General features: G+C 35.4%; 1 protein-coding gene across 1 annotated transcript in view; it reads left to right on the plus strand.

The window, feature by feature from the left end:
• Window positions 1-20,582, plus strand: part of LPCAT1 (lysophosphatidylcholine acyltransferase 1) — a gene marked incomplete at both ends in the record, with an annotated part of 50,527 nt that overhangs the window by 16,160 nt on the left and 13,785 nt on the right. Inside the window, 7 exons of the mRNA XM_083357847.1 lie at window positions 1,073-1,215; window positions 3,660-3,874; window positions 8,998-9,110; window positions 13,078-13,138; window positions 14,888-14,946; window positions 17,719-17,753; window positions 19,177-19,231. Of these exons, the coding sequence (XP_083213973.1) occupies window positions 1,073-1,215; window positions 3,660-3,874; window positions 8,998-9,110; window positions 13,078-13,138; window positions 14,888-14,946; window positions 17,719-17,753; window positions 19,177-19,231 (681 nt within the window). The remainder of the gene's footprint in view (window positions 1-1,072; window positions 1,216-3,659; window positions 3,875-8,997; window positions 9,111-13,077; window positions 13,139-14,887; window positions 14,947-17,718; window positions 17,754-19,176; window positions 19,232-20,582) is intronic.

The raw sequence follows: 20,582 nt of genomic DNA on the forward strand, positions 1-20,582 counted from the left end.
TCCTCCACTCTTTCTTTACATTAAAATGAAGAGAAATTTGTTGCAAATCAAATCAAAATTGCATTTCATATTGACCTATGTAATTAAAAGACATTGAAATAAATGAAATATGTGGGCTACTAAGTAATACCATGGTGGCTTTTTGGAGTTCCTTGATAGATGATCAAAATAAAAATATGAAGCAAAGAATTGGACAATTGAGATGATATATACATCACTTTGCTGTGAGTTTACCTGCAAAGCAGGGCACATATTCTGATACATTGGAACTAGTTTAGAAAAACGTTGAGAATAGAATGCAAATTTGTGCTTTTCCACAGTTCAATTCTTGTAAAAGCTGTATATGATATTTTAAGTTAGTATTCAGCTATCGTTATAGTCATGAGACTTCTCCAAATCTGGCATATCAGGGGGTTAAACCTGGAAGAGGAAGGTTAAGGATGAAATGGTTTTTCTTTCACAAATTCTTTTCTTTGGGCAAAATTAGTATGAAGTATGCTACTAATCCAACATAGCAGGTTAGGAGTGCTCTGCAGTTGTCAAAATAGGCTAAGGAGTCACAGACAATTCATGGATTATGTACCGTAGTTTGGCCCTAGATCAAACAGTTATGGGTGCCTGTGCTGTGAAAGCTATACAGTATATGCAAAAGTACTGTTGCGTATCTTTATTAGTCAATTTCTGCAACTAATTTTACTTTAAAACGCTATGACAAAATTTAGATTTTAAACAAAATATGGAAAACATCTAACTATATATTCCAACTCGGTGTTTAATTATAAATGCTCTTCCATGCTAATTAAGTTTTATATATATAAGAATATGACAGAATTTTACTGAACAATCAATAGAATTGCAAATATTTTTTTGCCCCTTTTAGTCACTTTAAAGTTTTCCCATCTGTACAAAATGAAGTTTTGGAACCATAAATTAAGGCATCTTTAACATTACGTTTGTATACCAGAGAGAGAAAAAGAAAGGTTTGCTAATTGTTTTATATGCTCATCAATCAGATATTATTTGGCTTGTGTCCAAACCAAATCTTTTGAAATGAATCCTTTTAATTTTGCAGATTGTCTTCATGACCTTGACTCTGTTCCCCATCCGGCTGTTTTTTGCTGCGTTTATGATGTTGCTGGCTTGGCCTTTTGCCTTCATTGCCTCAATAGGATGTGCTGAGAAACAGCTAGAAAAGCCTCTATCATGGTGGCGAAAGTAAGTTATTATGTCTATTTTATTTGCCAGTATCTCTTGCCATACCTCAATTGGTATAAGACAGCAATGAGCAAAGTGGGTTCCATTCAACTTCCCAGGACCCCACCTATTAGGGTCAGGATGGGAGCATATAATGTATGTAGCCCTTAAGCATGAAAAACTGAATTGTGGCCTCCAGCCTCCAAATATTGCAACTCTGAGATCAGTAACTTAAAATACTTATTTCTTGGTATGACTCTAAAATGAATATACTGCAGAGAAAGTATACTTCCATAATAAGGCATAAGGGTTCTTATTATATGATAAGAATTCAACTCATAGCATGTTCTTGAGTGCATTCTTCTTTCTTGTCTCAGATACAGTAATTGGTTAAAGACATAATACAGGAATAGATGCACTGTGCTGTGCCCTAAAATATTGCCTCTGGAGTAATACGTTCACATAAAATAGAATTTTTTTTGATGGTTCAGTGTCTGTGTTTCCCAGGTTGTGTGCTGAAGATTTCCCCCTTCTGAATGTGGTTTTCAGTACATAAATCAGGCAACACAGTCAAGATAGACTTGCTTACAATGAATAACTTCATCCTACAATGCTACTTATTTTTCAGTTTAGAATCTTCCTGAATTACTTAAATTGCATTCATTTGCATTACTTTTCTTTTTAAATTTGAAGATGAGTTGCTGAAAATGTTGATAAGCTTTTGAGAGCACTGCTGTTTCTGGAAATATTTCTGTGTGTGCTCTGCCGTGCAATGTTAATACCAGGATTAACATAGGGTACATCTGATTGGATCAAACACTAACAGTTGCTGAGCAGTTTAGCCTTTCCTCATTCATACTTTTCACATTTAGTCATATGAGAAATAATGTAGAAAATAGTCTTCTGTCGTCCGAGTGCTTCATCATAATATCTTAAAAGAAAGAGATTGTTCAAATGCCTAGTTCTGGTATATGCACGTTGAAATATTTTTTAAAGTGGAGACGCTCACCTTTAGAGAATGCTTTGTGGCCAAGGTCCTTATGCATAAAAATGTAACTGCCTGCTTTGATTGAACATCAATGATGGATATTTACAGGGTGAGGGTCAAATATGCATTCACTTCTTATTTAATAGCCTTCATAAAGCTGATCTGATTGTGAAACTTGGCTTTTTTATTTTCCTGACTCTCCCAGTCATTTTGTTTGGATTCGGAAGAGACTTGATTATAGTTTCTACTGTGTTTCCCCGAAAGTAAGACATACCCTGAAAATTAGACTTAGTTTGATTTTTTGAGGGTGGGCCTAATATAATCCCTACCCCCCAAAATAAGATCTAGTTTTAGAGTGAGGCACATGCCTAAAATTCAAGCTGGCATGGGGGTGTGGAGTTGCCCCATGCCCACTTACCGTTGCAGCCTGCCTCTCCTTGCCAGCCACTTCTGCATCCCCCGGCCTGCATTTCGCCATCAGAGGCCTTTCCAGAAGGCCTCTGCAGCTGAGAACCCAGCTACACATTGAATCCATAGCTTGTTTCTCGGCTGCAGAGGCCTTCTGGAAAGACCTCTGATGGCAAAATGCAGGCCGGGGCTCCATTCTCAGCTGCAGAGACATTTCCTTTGGTCGCAGAAGAAGTTGGCCGGCTGGGCAGGGCTGTCGACGCCCCGAGGTGAGTGGAAAAGACACCCCCCCAAAATAAGACCTGGTGCCTCTTTTGGAGACAAAAATAAATAAGACCGGGTTTGATTTTTGGGAAACACAATAGCAGTGTTGGGCAAGGAGGTGGTAAAATGAATAGTAACATCAGAAGAAAGCAGGATTGGTTTAGCAGTTATTTATTCCAGTCTGGATAACTTAGACTGCCTTCGGCCCTAGAAACTTTAGGACTGTTCCAAGTTCTGGAATAATCATTTCTAGAAAGCAGTAAACTGTCCCCAAATCAGCACATTCTGGGAGAACACAGAATGGTATGAAGACAGTGGAACATTCTGCTATAAGTTTTGAACACAGGTAGTGAGCATTGTAACTTAATTTTCATTGAATTTAAATCAGTTGTTTTGTCATAACTCCATCCATTTCTGCCCACCCCCTTTTTTTGAACTGAATGCCCTGGCATGCTACTTAAATGCCAAGTATGGTTGTTGGTCCCCAAATTTACAGACCATCAATTTATCTTAAGCAGTAGTAATTTTTGTTTTATAGTGATCTGCTGCAACCATCTGCCTTTGGAAGTATGTATAATAAAATCAGTCACAGGAATCACTGGGCACATAGGTCACATTTTACTGTTAAAGTAACTTTTAATCCTCTGACATAAGATATGATACTTTAAAATTAAAAACATTCTCAAGAAACAAGAACTTTTATCTTTTTAATAAATTCAAAACTCTTGGTCAACTAGGAAGGCTTAGCATGTTATTTTAAAATAACAAGTTTGCTTTTGCATCTGTTGTATCCACTTGTTTTCAGAATTATTGATATCTTGCTGAAGGCAATTATGAGAACAATGTGGCTTGCTGGTGGATTTCATTGGATAAATGTGAAGGGTAGACGGGCATTGCCCACTGAAGCAGCAATTCTGACCCTGGCTCCACATTCATCGTATTTTGATGCAATACCAGTGACAATGACTATGGCTTCCATTGTTATGAAAGCTGAAAGCAAAGATATTCCTGTGTGGGGAAGTAAGTAAAAATATTATCTTCCAAGTAATATTCAGATGATTGCATTTAGTTTTGGTAACTGAAAAACTATTCTAAACATTATACCAACTAAGCTAAACTATTGATTACCTGTTAAATGTAAAGAACAGAATTTTAAACAAAATCTTGTAGGGGGGCCCCTCCTGAAAAACACTTCATATTTTAATACATTGTTACTATATGTGAGTCATTCTCACAGGGTCATATTTGGGCTTTGAGAATCTGTCAACTAGACCCTTAGTTGCTCCCTTCAAAATCGTTGGGATATGTATTATTAATCGATCAAAGAATGTATTAACAAATCACTTCAAGGACCACTATTCTACTCAAGTAGGTTTAGAACTCCATAGCTATAAGGTTCACTTATACAGTATTTGTTGAAGTTACCTATAATATTTTATGGGTTACCATTGATTCCAAGATTTCTTTGTAACTACAGTAACGTGAAAAAGTAAATAATACCCCATGTAAACTATTATTCTTGTTTAAAAATATTTGGATATAATAACATTTTGTCTTCAAACATATAAAGTTAAGGATGACAAAACTGAACAAAAGAGCTCTGAAAAACTGACTTTGCAATCGTTTATTGAAGAAAATAATTAATATACTTTTGTATAAAAAATAAGCACACTCTTAATTCTAATACCTTATATATCCCTTTTGGCAGAAACAACATCATATTAGGCATGTTTAACATCAGCTGGGGGAAAATTTTCCCACTTTTCCAGAATTTTTGCCTGTTTGAGGGATTTCATGCATAGCCTGTTTCAAACCGCTCTATAGCATATCAGTGAAATTTAGATCTGAGTTTTGACCTGGCCTTTCCATTACCCTCCATTTCCTTTTATTTGTTTGCGACCATCTCTTGACAAATCTTCTGGAATGTTTCAGGTCATTGTAATGGTGCAAAGTGCAAGGTGCTTCAGTCTTCTGACAGATTGTTTCATATTAGGTTTCAAGCATCGTCTAATACTATGAAAAATTGATAATAAATTATGTGATAAGTGAGTTGCTCCGCCCCTGATGTAGCAAAGCAGCTTGAAATCATAACATTGCCACAAGCATGCTTTTTAGTTGGCATTGGGTTCTGTCTTTGGTATTCTCCAAACAAGTCGTCTAGTATTATGGCCAAAAAGCTCTCATGTTTGTCTTATTTATTCAGTTCATTTCGTTCCAGAAGTGAGTGAGCATTTGTCTTGTTCTGATGTTCTTTCTGGACAGCAAAGGTTTCCTTTTGGCACAACTCCTATGTAAGATCTAATTTATGAAGCTTCTTTCTTATGGTAGACTCATGTACTTTGATATCGGCAGTAGCAAGAGTACTATGGAAAGTCACATAATAAAATGTCAGAGTTAGAGACTTCATTCAGCACCTTGTGCTTTGTTTTCAGGCTAGCATGCTGTGCAAGTTGACAATTGTTTAAAATTTATTAATTTATTAATTTTATTTGTATACCGCCCTTCTCCCGAAGGACTCATGTTCCTCCACTTGTAGATGTAGAGAACAGTAGAATCAAGGGTCCTCGGTGCTCTCTGAGCTTACTTGTTTTCTTGTAGATGTTTCATTACCCTAACTAGGTAACATCATCAGTGCTACTAAGGAGTGCTGTTTGCTGTCAGATTATATTCTGGTGTCTTGCCTGTCTGGATGGATGGGGGCTATCTTAGAGATTCTTTGGTAGGGCTCTTTACTAATGGCTCTTTGGCAAAACCCACATATTTTTGATCTATTATTTTTTGCATGAACTATTTCTATTCTAGGCGTTCAGCATAGCTTCTTTTCAGAGGCTCCCTTACTTTACCTTAGACCAGGGGTGTCAAACTGCCGGCCCGTGGGCCGGACGCATCACAACAAAACCACGCCCACCCCATTGCCGGCAATGGGAAAAAAGCTCCGATACGTCACGCGACATGACATGACGTCGCGAGTTTGACATGTCTGCCTTAGACCATAAAGGCATCTATAGGAAAAAGCTTTTAAGTGGCATTGGAGCGTTCTTGCCCTTCCTGGACAAGAAATTGCTTGAAAATGTTTGGTTTAATATATTTCCCAATGAGTTAAGAGGTTTTCCGATTATTAGTATATTAGTTTAAAAGTATTTTGTTCATTTGTTCAGTGTGTGTATGTTTTCTGTTTGTTTCTTAATCAGTGTTTGTCTTAGATTGTGAATTCAGATAACTACTTTGATTGATGATACTTGTTGGCATTCCGTAAGTGATTCCATAAACAGAAGTCAACTACATTTCTTAATTTAAAATTGCTATGTAATTTTCTTTCAGGTAGCTAGATTGCTTGCAACATTTGTAGTTATAACTGGGATCAAATTATCAGAAACACAATTATTAGATATTGCTCAGGATAAACTCTTCAAATTTTTATGATAACTGCCCCCAAAAAATTTGTTGAATATTGCTGAGCCCTTGCGTCTTGAGTGTAACACTTATTTGCCTGTTGTGGAAATGAAAAATATTATATTTTAATTGGGGTTTTTTTCTTCACAAGAAGTAAAAAGATCAAGCTCTTGCGTAAGTGTTTTGGGGGGATTTTTTGCTAGCAATTTTGGAATACTTTTGACAATAGAAATTCTGCCTTGGACTCACATCTTTAGCTGAACTGTACAAGCAATCATTTGGGAAAGATATCCGCTGAGCAAGTAGCTCCGGCTTACTTACCTGAGAGAAGCAGATAAGGAAAGTCAATTTGTATCCTAAACAAACATGGTAGAAAGTTTGAAATGTGATGAGATGTAGCCCAGTCCTATTTTTAAGCTGACATTTCTCTGTTTTGAAAAATAACCTACAATATTATCAACCCACCAAGACTCTTGCATTTCCTTATCTCTGTATTCTAAAGATGGCATCTAAGAGATTGTTCAGTTCTATTCTTGTAAACAACACTGTAAGGTGAGCGTCAGATGAAAGATGGCAACCAATCTTCCTTAGCCTAGCTTTTTCAGAAAATCTATTGTCTTCTTTCCTAAACCCCTCTTGAAAGCACTGGAAACTTTCCTAGACAATTATTTTTCTTTTGCTTCACAAGTAACACAATACCATGCAGGTCCATGATGTTATAAATAAGTATAGTAAAATAGTTTGGCAAATGAGTATGGTAGGTAAATTTGAGAATATATTTCATAGGCAGTAGGGAGAATGAGAGGCAGGAAAAAAGGCTGCTTGTACATAAGTAAAACCTGTCTTATTTGTTTCCTGATAGTTCTGTGGATACAAGTAGTTCTCATTTAGCAACTATAATTGGGATTGGTAACTCAGTCGCTAAATGAAAAATCATGTGACAGTGCTTATGATTTTACTTTGCAGCAGGGGTGTCAAACTGGTGGCCCATGGGCTGGATGCATCATGCTTAGGCCATGCCCACCCCAGCTCCGCAAAGGAAAAAATGTCGCAATGCATCACGATATGTCATATGATGTGATCGAGTTTGACACCAGTGCTTTACAGTGTTAGAAGGATATGACCCAAAACAGATGGATGAGCCTAAATAGCAGGGAAGGTTTTGGTAACTCAGTTTATAAGGATGTTGGGTGAAAGGGCAAGTCTTGCAGGTTTTTTCCCCCCTTGACCTTTGGGACTGCTCACCCCGGTATTGGGATAATTAGGAAAAAGAGAATTAATGGTTTATATTTTCATTGATTGGAGAAAAAGAGATTACCAGAGAATAAGTAAGATACACAGTAGGGAATACATCAAAAAGAATGCAGTTAGTATGACCTGTTTGCCTAGGGCCCTGGCAGCTATGAACTAGAGCCACTTAGGGAGGGAAAGGAAAGTCTTCAGTGTGAAACTGATTAGGGTCTTGTCAGTTTCAGGCAGCAGCTGAGACCAGGCAAGAGGGATGTAATCAGCTAAACCACAGAGCTAACTTGTGGCTAGCCCTTTTTAAGGTCTTGTGGAGAAAAGCAGCTCAGGAGGAGACAATCTCTGGTTTTTTTATGGGGGGGAATGGAACAGTCAGGCACAGGACAGTGCTTACTGACTGTAATGATTGAGAGAGACATTGCAAAGGTCATAAACGCTGGCATTGGTCATATAGTGGATTGTCATACCTGTGAACAGTTATTGTCTGAGGCAGTCACTAAATGAAGATTACCCGCACATTCTTGTCCTTTTCTTAAGAATAGCAAGAAAATAGTTTGACTTGTCCTTTTCTTCCATTTAGGAATAGCAAGAAAATAGTTTGCCATTTGCTTTTTTTAAAATATTGTTTTGACTTCCTAATCTAATCTATAGCCATGGTGTTCTTGATGTTTGCCCTTACAAGTCCTGACTAGTTCCAACCCTATTGGCTTTTGCTGTATCCGTTGAGTGCTGCCATGCTGTATTTACATTTGAAAAGTCTCCAGTAAAAATTCAAAGCTCTCTTTGATAATGTTGAATAAAGTTCCTGGGAGATGGCCTAATAATGTTCTCCAAATTAATGCTTTCCAAAAGTATTGCATTATAACTTAAAGAATTCTCAGTGTATATCTGGAAATTCAAGTAAACTATCTAGAGAGTCAGGTAAGAAGATTGTTTTAAATTAGCTTTTCCTGTAAGAAACAGGCTATAATAACAGTGCAGTCCAAAATAACTCCATGATAAGTTATAAACATAAATGTGATGTAACAGCAGTCACGAACCAAAATAACATAATTTTAAAATTACATGGTGTTGACTTTATAAACTTTTCCCTAAGGTGCTCTCCTTTGGCTTTTTAGTTAAGTTTTCCTCTCATCTAGAATAAGTAATTGTCTCAAATGTTTGAAGCTTCAAACTGTACTCAGTTCAGTAAGTTAATTTCCAAAAAAGAGAGAATAAAATGGGTATGTTAAATTGGATTTTAAAAAATGCTTTCAATTTAAGGGTTCAGTGTGCAGAGTAATATCGAAATAGTTTATTTTTAATGAATTGCTACTATTGTAGCACTCAGCAGTGGTTGCTGTTGCCCGGAATACAAGTTTAACAGTTACAGTATCTTTTTTCTAGAATATGTTTATCGATTATATTTTGTTTTGCTTTATTTAATAATTGATGCATTTTATATAATCTAAACAATATCAAAAGAACAAACTTGGGAATGTTGACATTTATGTATTTTTTTCTAGCTTTAATCAAATATATTCGACCTGTGTTTGTATCTCGATCGGATCAGGATTCCCGCAGAAAAACTGTTGAGGAAATAAGACGGCGTGCTCAGTCTAATGGCAAATGGCCACAGGTATCAATAAAATATCTTAATTTAACTGTATTTCTTGCCTGTAAAGAAATACTATAAATAAGCTATTTTTGTTCAACATGATTGCCATCTCCACTTTAAATCCCAAAAGTGATTAAGACTAATTTCAGTTTGAATTCAGAATTTTCCTTGTCCTATTGAATTAGCATACTCTTACTTTTCTCCTATACTTAACTTGATTTAAAGTGGTAAACCTACCTATAAAAACAGAAAAATGCTGTTTTTAAATAATACTTAGGAATTTTTAGTCCATATTTCTATTTCTAAACCTGCAATTTGCCCATGAATGTTTACAAAGGAGGATGTTAAACTGTCTCCTCTAAATGTTGGCAGGCAAAGGAAGTATTATTTTTGTTTATAGTTTTGTTTACATACAGAATTATTATTTTATAATAATACATTTGACATAATTGATAATTCATTTGAATGAAATTTGTGATTCATTAGCATTCTAGTTCTTTTGTTTATTAGATATCTGAGAGCTTTGAGAATCGTGATACCCTTTTCTATAGTGGTCGTTCATCTTACTATTTATATGGTACTTACAATGATCGTTATTTCAGTCTGTAAAGGTAAAGGTTCCCCCGCACATGCGTGCTAGTTGTTTCCAACTCTAGGGGCCGGTGCTCATCTCCGTTTCAAAGCCGAAGAGCCAGCGCTTGTCCGAGGACGTCTCCGTGGTCATGTGGCTGGCATGACTAGATGCCAAAGGCGCACGGAATGCTGTTACTTTCCCACCATAGTAGTCCCTATTTTTCTACTTGCATTTTTATGTGCTTTCGAACTGCTAGGTTGGCAGAAGCTGGGACGAGTAACAGGCGCTCACTCTGTTATGCGGCACTCGAGATTCGACCCGCTGAACTGCCGACCATCTGATCGACAAGCTCAGCGTCCTAACCCACTGAGCCACCGCGTCCCTAAGTTATTTCAGTCTAGTATATTACAAATAGTGGTGAGAGAGTTTTCAGGTTATGAGATCAATTTTGCATTTTTCCCCTCCTTGCATATGGTAGGACATTTTAGCTTTTTTCTTTTCTTTTCTTGGTCAAATGTGGTACTTTTCCTGCAGTCATTTTTTTTAAATATGCATACACATAGTTGTGAAAGATGAATGATCTTTTTTATTTTAAAACCTGTATTTTTGCACAGATGCCTCCTTGTCTTAGGAATTGTGCTCATGTACTAATGTAGGATTAGCAAAAACGGGGGGGGGGGGGGAACCCAAAGGCAGATGAGCAAAGAATGTATGTGCCAGGCATATTGAGTTGACCAGGAAGTTTGAGTTACAGTCCTGTCCCTTCATCAGATTCTCTTCATCTTCACTCAGCCTTCTTTTTTCCTAGACATTTCGCAATACATTGTGGGGCTTGTGCTTGACTTCATCTTCCTTCTCATGTTACTTCTGGCTCTGTATATCATCTCCAACCACATTTTCTTCATTTTATTGCCTTAAGTGGTTGACAGCCATGACAGTCTTCACAGTAAGCACTCAGAGGAGAGTTACTGAGGAGAAGCACTTTTTTCCACTGTATTTCTGGTTTAAAAGAAAGGTAGAGGAAAGAATCTAGTAGAGACCGTTTTTAAGGGCCTCAGTTAGCATATGTTTATTTTGCTTTTTATTGGAGCAGAAAAGAATGTGAAGTATCCAGTTGGCGTGGTCAGGTATAGGCTTGATTGAAAGGATTTTTTTGCTAAATACTTTTTTTTTCTTTTTAGAAAGGAAAGAGGGAGAAAATAGAGCAGAAAACCAAGTATCCAGCATGGTGCTAAACAGAAAAGTCATTGGTTGACTTTCTAGGCTTATATGCTGAAAGAAAAGACAAGAAATCCATTAAAAGTGTTGAAGGTCTTTAAAATAATAGGAGTTGAATATGACTGTTATATTGGACTCCATGAAAAATAAAGAAATTAGTAGGGTTTTGGAAACAATAGACAATTAGGGTTTAAGGTTAAATTTCTGATCCATAGAAATTTAAATGTAAATTGTCTTATCAGTGAAGTCATATCATCCCAACTAAATGTCTGTTTGTTTGAAGCTAAGAAAGCCATTGACAGGTGGTTCTTACATGGATGCCTTGAATGTGGAACATTACGCTCGGTACAGTATTGTGTTGTAATTACAATTCTGCAGTGAAGGGTACATAAGTCTTATAATTCTCATATATGGTCACTTGATTTTTTCTGTGCTTTTCTGAGTTTGCATTATCGGTGGATCCATTAGTTCAGGCTACTGATTTTTCTCATAAACCAACCTAAATTAATACTCTCTGGTTTGATTAATCATTTGATTAATCAGAATTATCAGTATTTAGAACATAGGACTTTTATCAGTTGAAAGGAAATCTAAAAGTGAAGTTTTGGTTTGCTTAATAGCTTAATTCTCTGTTTTCTTACTATCAAAACCAGGATTCTTTATTTGGGCACTATAATATATTCACTAACAAAGCCTAGGCATTAACTACATCTGTTTACAGAAGACATATAGCTGGCATGTTCTCCAGTCATAAGCGTATCTGAATGTGACATATGAGTGAGGTCAGTGTGGCAAACTGGTATAGTTCTTTGTCAGCAGTATTTTCAACGGTGTTCATTGAGCCCTTGGAAGGAGGGCTGGGGTTGTCTTATCCAGCTTGTGAAATGAACCAGAATTTGCTGATCGCTGGAGAGGTATTCCTATACAGGTAATCCTCGAACTCGACATTTCTACCGTTAAGTGAGACATTTGTTAAGTGAGTTTTGCCCCATTTTACGACCTTTCTTGCCAGAATTGTTAAGTGAATCACTGCAGTTGTTAAGTTAGTAACCTGGTTGTTAAGTGGATCTGGCTTCCCCATTGACTTTGCTTATCAGAAAGTTACCAAAGGCGATCACATGACCCCGTGACACTGCAACAGTTATAACTATGAACCAGTTGCCAAGCATCTGAATTTTGATCACAAGATCATGGGGATGCTACAAAGGTTGTAACTGTGAAAAACGGTATTTACCTTTTGTAAAAGAAGTCTGTAATCGCATGTTGTTTTGCCCCATTTTACAACCTTTTTTGTCACAGTTGTTAAGTGAATCCCTGCAGTTAGTAACACGGTTGTTAAGGAAATCTGCCTTTCCCATTGGCTGCTTATCAAAAGTTGACCCTGGAACATTGCAGCCGTCATAAATATGAGTCAGTCGCCAAGTATCTGAATTTTGATCACGTGACCATGGGGGCGCTGCAGTTGTGAAAAACAATCATAAGTCATTTTTTTTCCAGTGCGGTTGTAACTTCGAACAGTCACTAAATGAATTATTGTAAGTTGAGGGCTATCTGTAATATCATTTTTGAGATTGAACAACTAGACCTGAATTAAATATTGAAAAGTAACCATGCATTTTGAAGTTCTAATAATATTTAATATTGTCATTCAGTTATATTTTCAATATACCCAACTTTTTTCATATATAGATCTCTTGCTTAAATTTGGGTCCTTTCTGCAAAATTCAGTGATTTGGGAAGAGAACTTTTTGCAACACTCTTGAATGTTCTGTTCCTTTTCCAGACTATGTCTTTGCGAGGGTGCTTCAGCCATTCCTAGAAGTCAGTTCCCTGAACTGGAAGCAGTTTGAGGAATTCCAAACATGGGCTCTGAGGAGATAGATTAGTGGCTGCTATGCCAGTGTATTTTCTTCTTAAGAAGTAAAGAGCTGTCTTCTTAGATAAGAAGGAATGGGTGTATGGAGAGAAAACATTTCATTGTACTTCCTGCCTTTCAGAGTGCCAAAGATGAGAGTGCTTATATGGACACTAGACCTCATTCCATGAATTCTTTCAGAGATTACTACTTTCCCTATATAAGTGCCTTGAGTAGCAAATTCAAGACTATAAATTCTGCATTTGAAATATGTTTCCTAAGAGGATGTACCAGATGCCTAAAAAATATTAACCAGACATTTTTATTTTTATTTTTTTAAGATAATGATATTCCCAGAAGGAACCTGCACTAATCGATCCTGCCTAATTACATTCAAACCTGGTATGTATTTTGTACAACTTTCTTTTAAGGATTTTGGATATTGAAACATGAAATTCAGTATTTGTTATTGCTTAGTTTCACTTCCTACATTACAACAAATATGCCCTTTTCAGTTTCCTCCTTTTGCAGGGTACATAGAGAGTATTTTTGTAACACTTATACATATGTAAATATTATGCCTTGTAGAATTTAATTGACCAGAAATGCTTGGCCTGTTTAAGAAATTTAAATATTCTGTTATGACTGTTCCTTGGCAAAACACAAAGGCTGTTCTTGATGTACATGCTTTTGTGTTTACTTACCGCTATGACGTTCAAGAAAATATCTTAAAATAACTTGTGAAATATATTTGAATTTGAATTTATAATCCAGGTTCTTGTGATTGTGTATTGTTAATAATTGACTGCATTGCATTAATCTTTCCTAATACTACCAATTTCTGGTCTTTTCCCCAATGGCATGACCTAAAGCTCTCACAAAAAAAGAAAAGTAAAAGTAAAATTTGGAAACTTCTTAATTAAGGAGAAATGTTTGTTTAACAGATTTCATTAACAGTTTCAAGAACCGGATAACATACAGATGAAATTAAAGATTATTGCAAAAGTCTTAAGTCCTCTTTCATTGGAACTTGGAAAGAGGACTTCAAAGAGTTTTGTATTCCTATAGGTAAATTGCTGAACTCTAGGGAAAGGTAAAATAATGAACCAAAATATGAATGTTAATAATACAAATCTAGAAGGGCACTAGCAATCTTTCAAAGGTGATGTTAATTTCTCCATTGGAGAAACTGAAAAACACATAAAACAGTCTTGATTTGTTTACTTGTGATGTCTTTCTGGTTTTCCAGTTTTACTTTGATTTATAATGCATTTTTTCCATCTAATATCTGTTCCATTGAGATCAGTAATAATGTCAGTTATACTCACATAAATCTTTAAGCCATAAACATAAAATCTATGTGGAAAACTTATATAAAGCAGATTTCTTTTCCTTTTTTTTTAAAAAAGTATTGTTGGCAAACAAATATCAAGATATGCAACACATTTCAAATTCAAAAAACATTGAGCATAAAATGGATTATTTCATCCATTCTGGAAGTATTCTTGCATTGCAATGGCCCTAATTTGAATCCAAAATGTTTATTTCAGACTCAAATCAGAATTCTTTAAAACTCAAAACTCTTCTAAAAAGGGCAGAAGCACCTGTTTCATCTTGTAATGTATTTTATTCAAAACATGTATATTCCAATGAACAGGCTTGTAATAGAACTTTTGCTGTGTCCATTCTGGAAAATATATATCAACATCAAGGAAAGATGTCTTCAGGGAAAAAAACAAAGTCCAGTTAGTTGCCTTTTGGAGAACAAGAAAGAAAAAAAAACACTTTTGGAACAACCATAACCTGGAGGACTAAGAATCTCCACAGACATATATCAACATAAAGGGATTATATTGGCAGGAGAAATATTGCTGTCAGTAGACAATTGTTTATATTGTCTAGAAAATAAACACTGTTGAAGTATTAAGTTAACACAGATACTCTATTGCTCATGCAATTCAAAGTCCAGGCATATTCAGGCTTAGAACACAGTTACTGGAATCAGCGGTACTTAAGTAAGATGTAAGTAATTTAATGGTCATTGATTTTAGTGGGTTTTCTTTGGATTTAGATCCATTCAGTTTTCTTTAAGACCATAATAGCTTACAGTGAGAGAGTGTTATAATGAAATGTATCCCATGCATATTGTAGGAGCATTTATCCCTGGAGTACCTGTACAACCAGTGATCTTACGCTATCCAAACAAGCTGGTATGTATTGTACTGATCTTATATATTAATATCTGAAATAATACTGTGTGTTAGAGGAATTATTGGAAGGTATTAGAGGGATCTTGGAATCCTAGTGGACAATCACTTAAATATGAGCCAGCAGTGTGCTGCAGCTGCCAAAAAAGCCAACATAGTGCTAGGATGCATTAACAGGGTTAGAACCAAGATCATGTGAAGTATTAATACCACTTTACAATGCCTTGATAAGGCCACACTTGGAATACTGTATCCAGTTTTGGTCACCATGATGTAAAAAAGATGTTGAAACTCTAGAAAGTGTACAGAGAAGAGGAACAAAGATGACTAGGGGACTGGAGGCTAAAACATAAGGAATGGTTGCTGGAATTGGGTATGTCTAGTTAAATGAAAAGAAGGACTAGGGGTGACATGATAGCAGTATTCCAATATCTCGGGTTGCCACAAAGAAGAGGGAGTCAAGCCTGAAGGCAGGACAAGAAGCAACGGATGGAAACTAATCAAGGAGAGAAGCAACCTAGAACTAAGGAGAAACTTCCTGACTGAACAATTAACCAGTGGAACAACCTGCCTCCAGAAGCGGTGAATGCTGCAACACTGGAAGTTTTTAAGAAGAGACTGGACAGCCATTTGTCTGAATGGGTATAGGGTTTCCTGCCTGAGCAAGGGGTTGGACTAGATGACCTCCAAGGTCCCTTCCAACTTAGTATTATTATTGTTGTTGTTGTTCCTTGAAAAGTAAGGGACCAATACTTTGACTAGATAAGTGTTGATTTTTTTTAAATGTTCTATTGCAAGACAAATACTCAACAGTACATCATGAACTGGCTTAATTCTTCAGTGTGAGAGAGCAAATAAGGCATTTTACAAAGTTAATAATATTTTTGGCCATTAATCGATTTTAGTTATAGTTATATAACTACATAATTTAATTCAGTTATAATTATGCCATTAAAAACAATCTGCCTGCAAAATTTGAAAATAGTAACTATAGATTTAAAAAATAGTGATGCAAAATTAAAAATTATTGGAAAAATAATTAAGCTAACATCTTTTAGACATTATCAGCTTAATTATAATTAAGATTTAAATGATACTTATATAATAGTAACATAAAATAGCACTTGCTAATAGCAAAACCTGTAGTACTATAGGTTGAGAACACCAGTGTGGGTATAAGTTAACAATTAGATCTCAGTTAATTTTGCATTTGGCTGTACAAGGTTTAGCTGTATTATTTAAGAAAATTATATTCATGGACTTATAGCTGCTTATATAGCCAAGCAGCCTAGAAGATGATGGAAAAGAAGAGGAATTTGAATATCTTTATAAAATAAGTAATGTCAATCAGTGTTTTTCAACTTTGATAACTCAAAGATATTTAGATTTCTACTCATGGATAGGCAGTTCTGGGATTTGAAGTACACACATCTGAAAGTTGCTAAGGTTGAGAATTATTACTGTAAACAGAGGAAGTGAAGTGCTTTCAACTTGCCCAGTATTAGAAAAGCACAATCATTCTGAAAAAAATAATTGTTGTAAGACAGCTAAAGGGAACACTGCAACAAGCCAGAGTAAAATCCCTTCTAAGACTGGGACTTTTGTAAAAAAAAAAAAAAGTGAAACAAAATATTAGCTTTTATCTGTGATGGGCAATCAGAAGTCCTGTTCATACCAGTTTAGCACTTTTTCTAAGCAATAGTCAGTCTTAGGGAAGCCACATTGGGTAGCGGGTAACATTTATTGTGCTGGCTAAAAGAATTGTTTTGGTGTAAGTACAGCTGATATTTTAATCTAAGGGATGTTCACTTCATATTCCAAGAATAGCAGTCAAGCATAGAGCAAGAAAAATTAAAAATGGGATTGTACGTAATTTGGGCAGAATTTCTTCACACTTTTTTAACTTGAGTAGAAAAAAGGGGGGGATGTTTCCAGTGGTAATCAGAATTGTAGAGGGGTACAGTGCCTTTGAACAGAACTAGGCAAGATGTCTTCTTCCATAACTGCCTGGCTGACTCTTCAGTTTCTTATTGAGCACTATATTTCATTTTTGCTGTTGACGTCTACTTTTCTTTCACATCCCTCAATTTCCTTCTTAATTTTTCCTCCTCCTCTGATCCTCTGCTAGCCCATTCAACATTTTCCCTTGTGGATGATTACATAGTATTAAAAAAGTGTCTTTGAAATATTCATTCCAGCCTGGGAAGAAGGCCCCAATAAGAACATAGGAGTGGTGATGGAATTAGCCTATATTATGCTAGCACCATATGCCAGTGCTGCCAGTCTTCCACAGTGGAAAGAGATACCTCAGATTAAAATAGCCCATGACTGCAGAATTAATCCAGTCAGGACAATTTTCTGTTAGATAATATGCTGACATGCCGTTACTGCCTGTGGCATTTTCTGTGGGTCTCCCATTTGATGGGTCCTGGACTTGGGCCCCACATTTTTTGGAGTAGATATCCATTGTAATGTTTCATTATTTTATCTGCCTTAAAGTCTTATTTCTGAGAGTATAGATTAAATTTTTACTTCCACTACAGTAATAGAAATGTTACTCATGGAAGACATAAAATTATCATGTGAAGTTTAACTCCTGGCTTTATATTTATAATTACAAAAAATAAATCATTTTCAAAATCTTTAAACTGAATGACACATACTGTGATTAATGTATCATATATATCTACTGTTAAAATGAAGCCTGTTAATATGTTGAGAGTCGGGCAATAAGAAACTGTATACCTATATTTAAAACAATTATTTTGTTTATAGGATACAATTACATGGACATGGCAAGGTCCAGGAGCGTAAGTCAGTGACATACTATTTGAATTATTTATTACTCTAAGATTTAGTGTGACATTAACCCTCTAAATTACTTTTTGCTCAGATGTAAATGGCAGTGACTTAATATTTTTAAAATAAAAACTAACAATTGGGACCCAAACTGATCTGATTATTCTGTTAATATTGTTTGAGGCGTGTTCTCTGTGAAATAACTTTTAAAACAAATAGATTGCATTGTTAATACCTGTAGGATTGTATATGAAATGAAAAATGCAATTTGCTTTAACCCCAGAGAAAGTATCGCAACTTGAAAATCTCATCTCAGTTTCCTGAACTGTCTATCTTTCATTGAAATATTTCAAATATCCCAACCATAGGAAAAATGGGACCTTGGAACTGCTCCCTCATTCCTTATTCTAATATTACAATGGGGGAGGGGGTGATATTCACTGCTGACTGCTGTTTGCTACACAGTTTTCATTAGAATTGGCTATGGTAATATTTTAATAAGGGTCACTAATGCTGTTTGAGACTGGAAGTTGAAAATACAAAGGTACTACATGAGCTTTGTACATCTGTGTTTGAAAGGCTCTCCTTAAAATGTGTATAGCAGAGATAGCAATATTAGTATGCATCCAGATGAAATAATTAATTTCTCCTTAAAAGCAGGTTCATGGTACAAAGATTAAGGAATTTTAAGGAGAGATGTTTTTATCTGTAATGGGAGAATTTTTAAAGATTTAAACTGATTTTTTTTAATTTGGAACTAAAATGAAAGCACAATATTAGAATGGAATGCAGGGAAATAGACAAGATTGCCTAACTCAGATATCAGAATACTTTTCCGCAAAGCTGCAGTAGCAGTCTATTCTAGTCATAATAAATTATTGGTAGTAATTTTCTCTCCAGCAACAGAACAGAGCCCAACATGGCTTTTCATGTGCTAAACCATGTAGTTTAGAAAACAGTTTCTCTAACATGCCACCTCATGAGATGCCTCTAACCCAGGGGTAGGCAACCTTGGCTCTTTTATGACTCAAGGACTTCAACTCCCAGAATTCCTGAGCCACCATGACTCAGCTTGGAAACCCCTCTCTTTCCCCTCAGCATGGCTGGCTCAGGAATTCTGGGAGTTGAAGTCCACGAGTCATAAAAGAGCCAAGGCTGCCTACGCCTGATCAGTAGCATTAGGTGCGTGACAGTGCCTGTTGATGTTTTTTCTAGGGTAGAAAGAAAGTAACCCAATAATGAGTCACAAAATGTACCAATCATGAGACATAAAGAACCCATAGATTTGAAAGGTCGTGAATTTTGTTCAAGAATAGACAAAACAAAAACAGTGGAACACTAGTTGTTTCAAGCTCAAAAAATGTTAGTGTTAACAACAAAACCGATCATAGTATATGAATTTGTGAAATGACAAGATTTTTTCTTCTTCTTAAGGTTGACGATTCTGTGGCTTACCTTATGTCAGTTTCATAATTTTGTGGAAATAGAGGTAAGTATAATAACACAAGTGTATTTAATCTGCACTTTACTGCATAGATATTGGAAGAGAGAAATAAAAAACACACAATTTCCTTGCAGTACAGTGCATTTATGTGCAGCACAGCATCATAATGTTTATGACTTTTTTGTATAATAAGTATTTTTTCTCAACATCAGAGGAGTAATAAAATCAGTTTCATCAGATATGAAACTGATCTATGGATGGGGTAAGGAACTGAAGAGTTTTGTTGGTAGGGATGAATTCCTACTTAATAAAGTTAACATTACTGTAGCTAAGCCGAAGCTTTACATTTAACATTTGGCTTTCTTCTATCAGATTTTTCTGAGACATGTGACTTCTTCAATATCCAATAGAGTTATTTTCAAGGAATATTTCTTTTCATGAAAATGAAGCAAATATTTTTTCTGTCAAAATATGCAGCAACACACTTCTAAATACTAATTGTTCATACCTGTTTAGGATGTAATTTTGTTAATATTAAGATAGAACAAACTGAAACATCATGGTCATATATGTTATAAATTAACATACTTCCCATGCTAATGGAATCTAAACCATATTCTTGGTAAAATGGTGTATTTATAACTAACATTGTCTATCTGCAGGTAACTTTTTAATGTCATTTTTGTCATTACACGCTTAACTAATGGAATTTTAATTATTCATTTATCTCTGAATTGTTTACAATTCTTAACACCAAAATATAAAAGTAATAAATTTTGTTTGACTTTCTTTTACTCCAATTTCATGATATGACTTAATGATTCTCAGAAAGAACAGTTGCTTTTGATTTTTTCTCAAAGAAATGTTCTGCTTATGTTCTGCTTTATTAATTATTTTATCATGGTAGAGTCCCTACAATATGGAAATATTTTTTGCAAAACTGTGTTTTTTTTAGACTATACCTTTTAAAATAGTTAATTATTGTGTATTAAATATTTTCAGTTCTGCACTAAATTCATAACAAATTTTATTGTAATTTGAAGCAAATTAGTAATTTATAGACTTTCTGTGTAGCTATTTCTTAGCATATGTGACAATTTAGACTGATAGTAAAGTTGTGGAGATATTCTTCTGTGTCTCCAATGTATTTGCAAACATTCACTGGGGTTTTTTCCGATGTCTATTATATTTTGAATCTGAGATAATAAGGGGGGGGGGGGAAACCACTATTCTAATTTTTAAAAAATATTGCTAAGGAAATTATTTTGCATCACTTGAATTTCATCTCTACATTTTGGATAGATATTGGAAAGGCAATGGAAGCAATCACTTAGCTAATTCTGATAAGTAAACTATTTGGAGGAGGACAAGATGTTTAAAGGCCAGCAAATGTTTG

Source organism: Vipera ursinii, assembly GCF_947247035.1.
Source record: "Vipera ursinii genome assembly, chromosome: 3".
Taxonomy (NCBI): Eukaryota; Metazoa; Chordata; class Lepidosauria; order Squamata; family Viperidae; genus Vipera; species Vipera ursinii.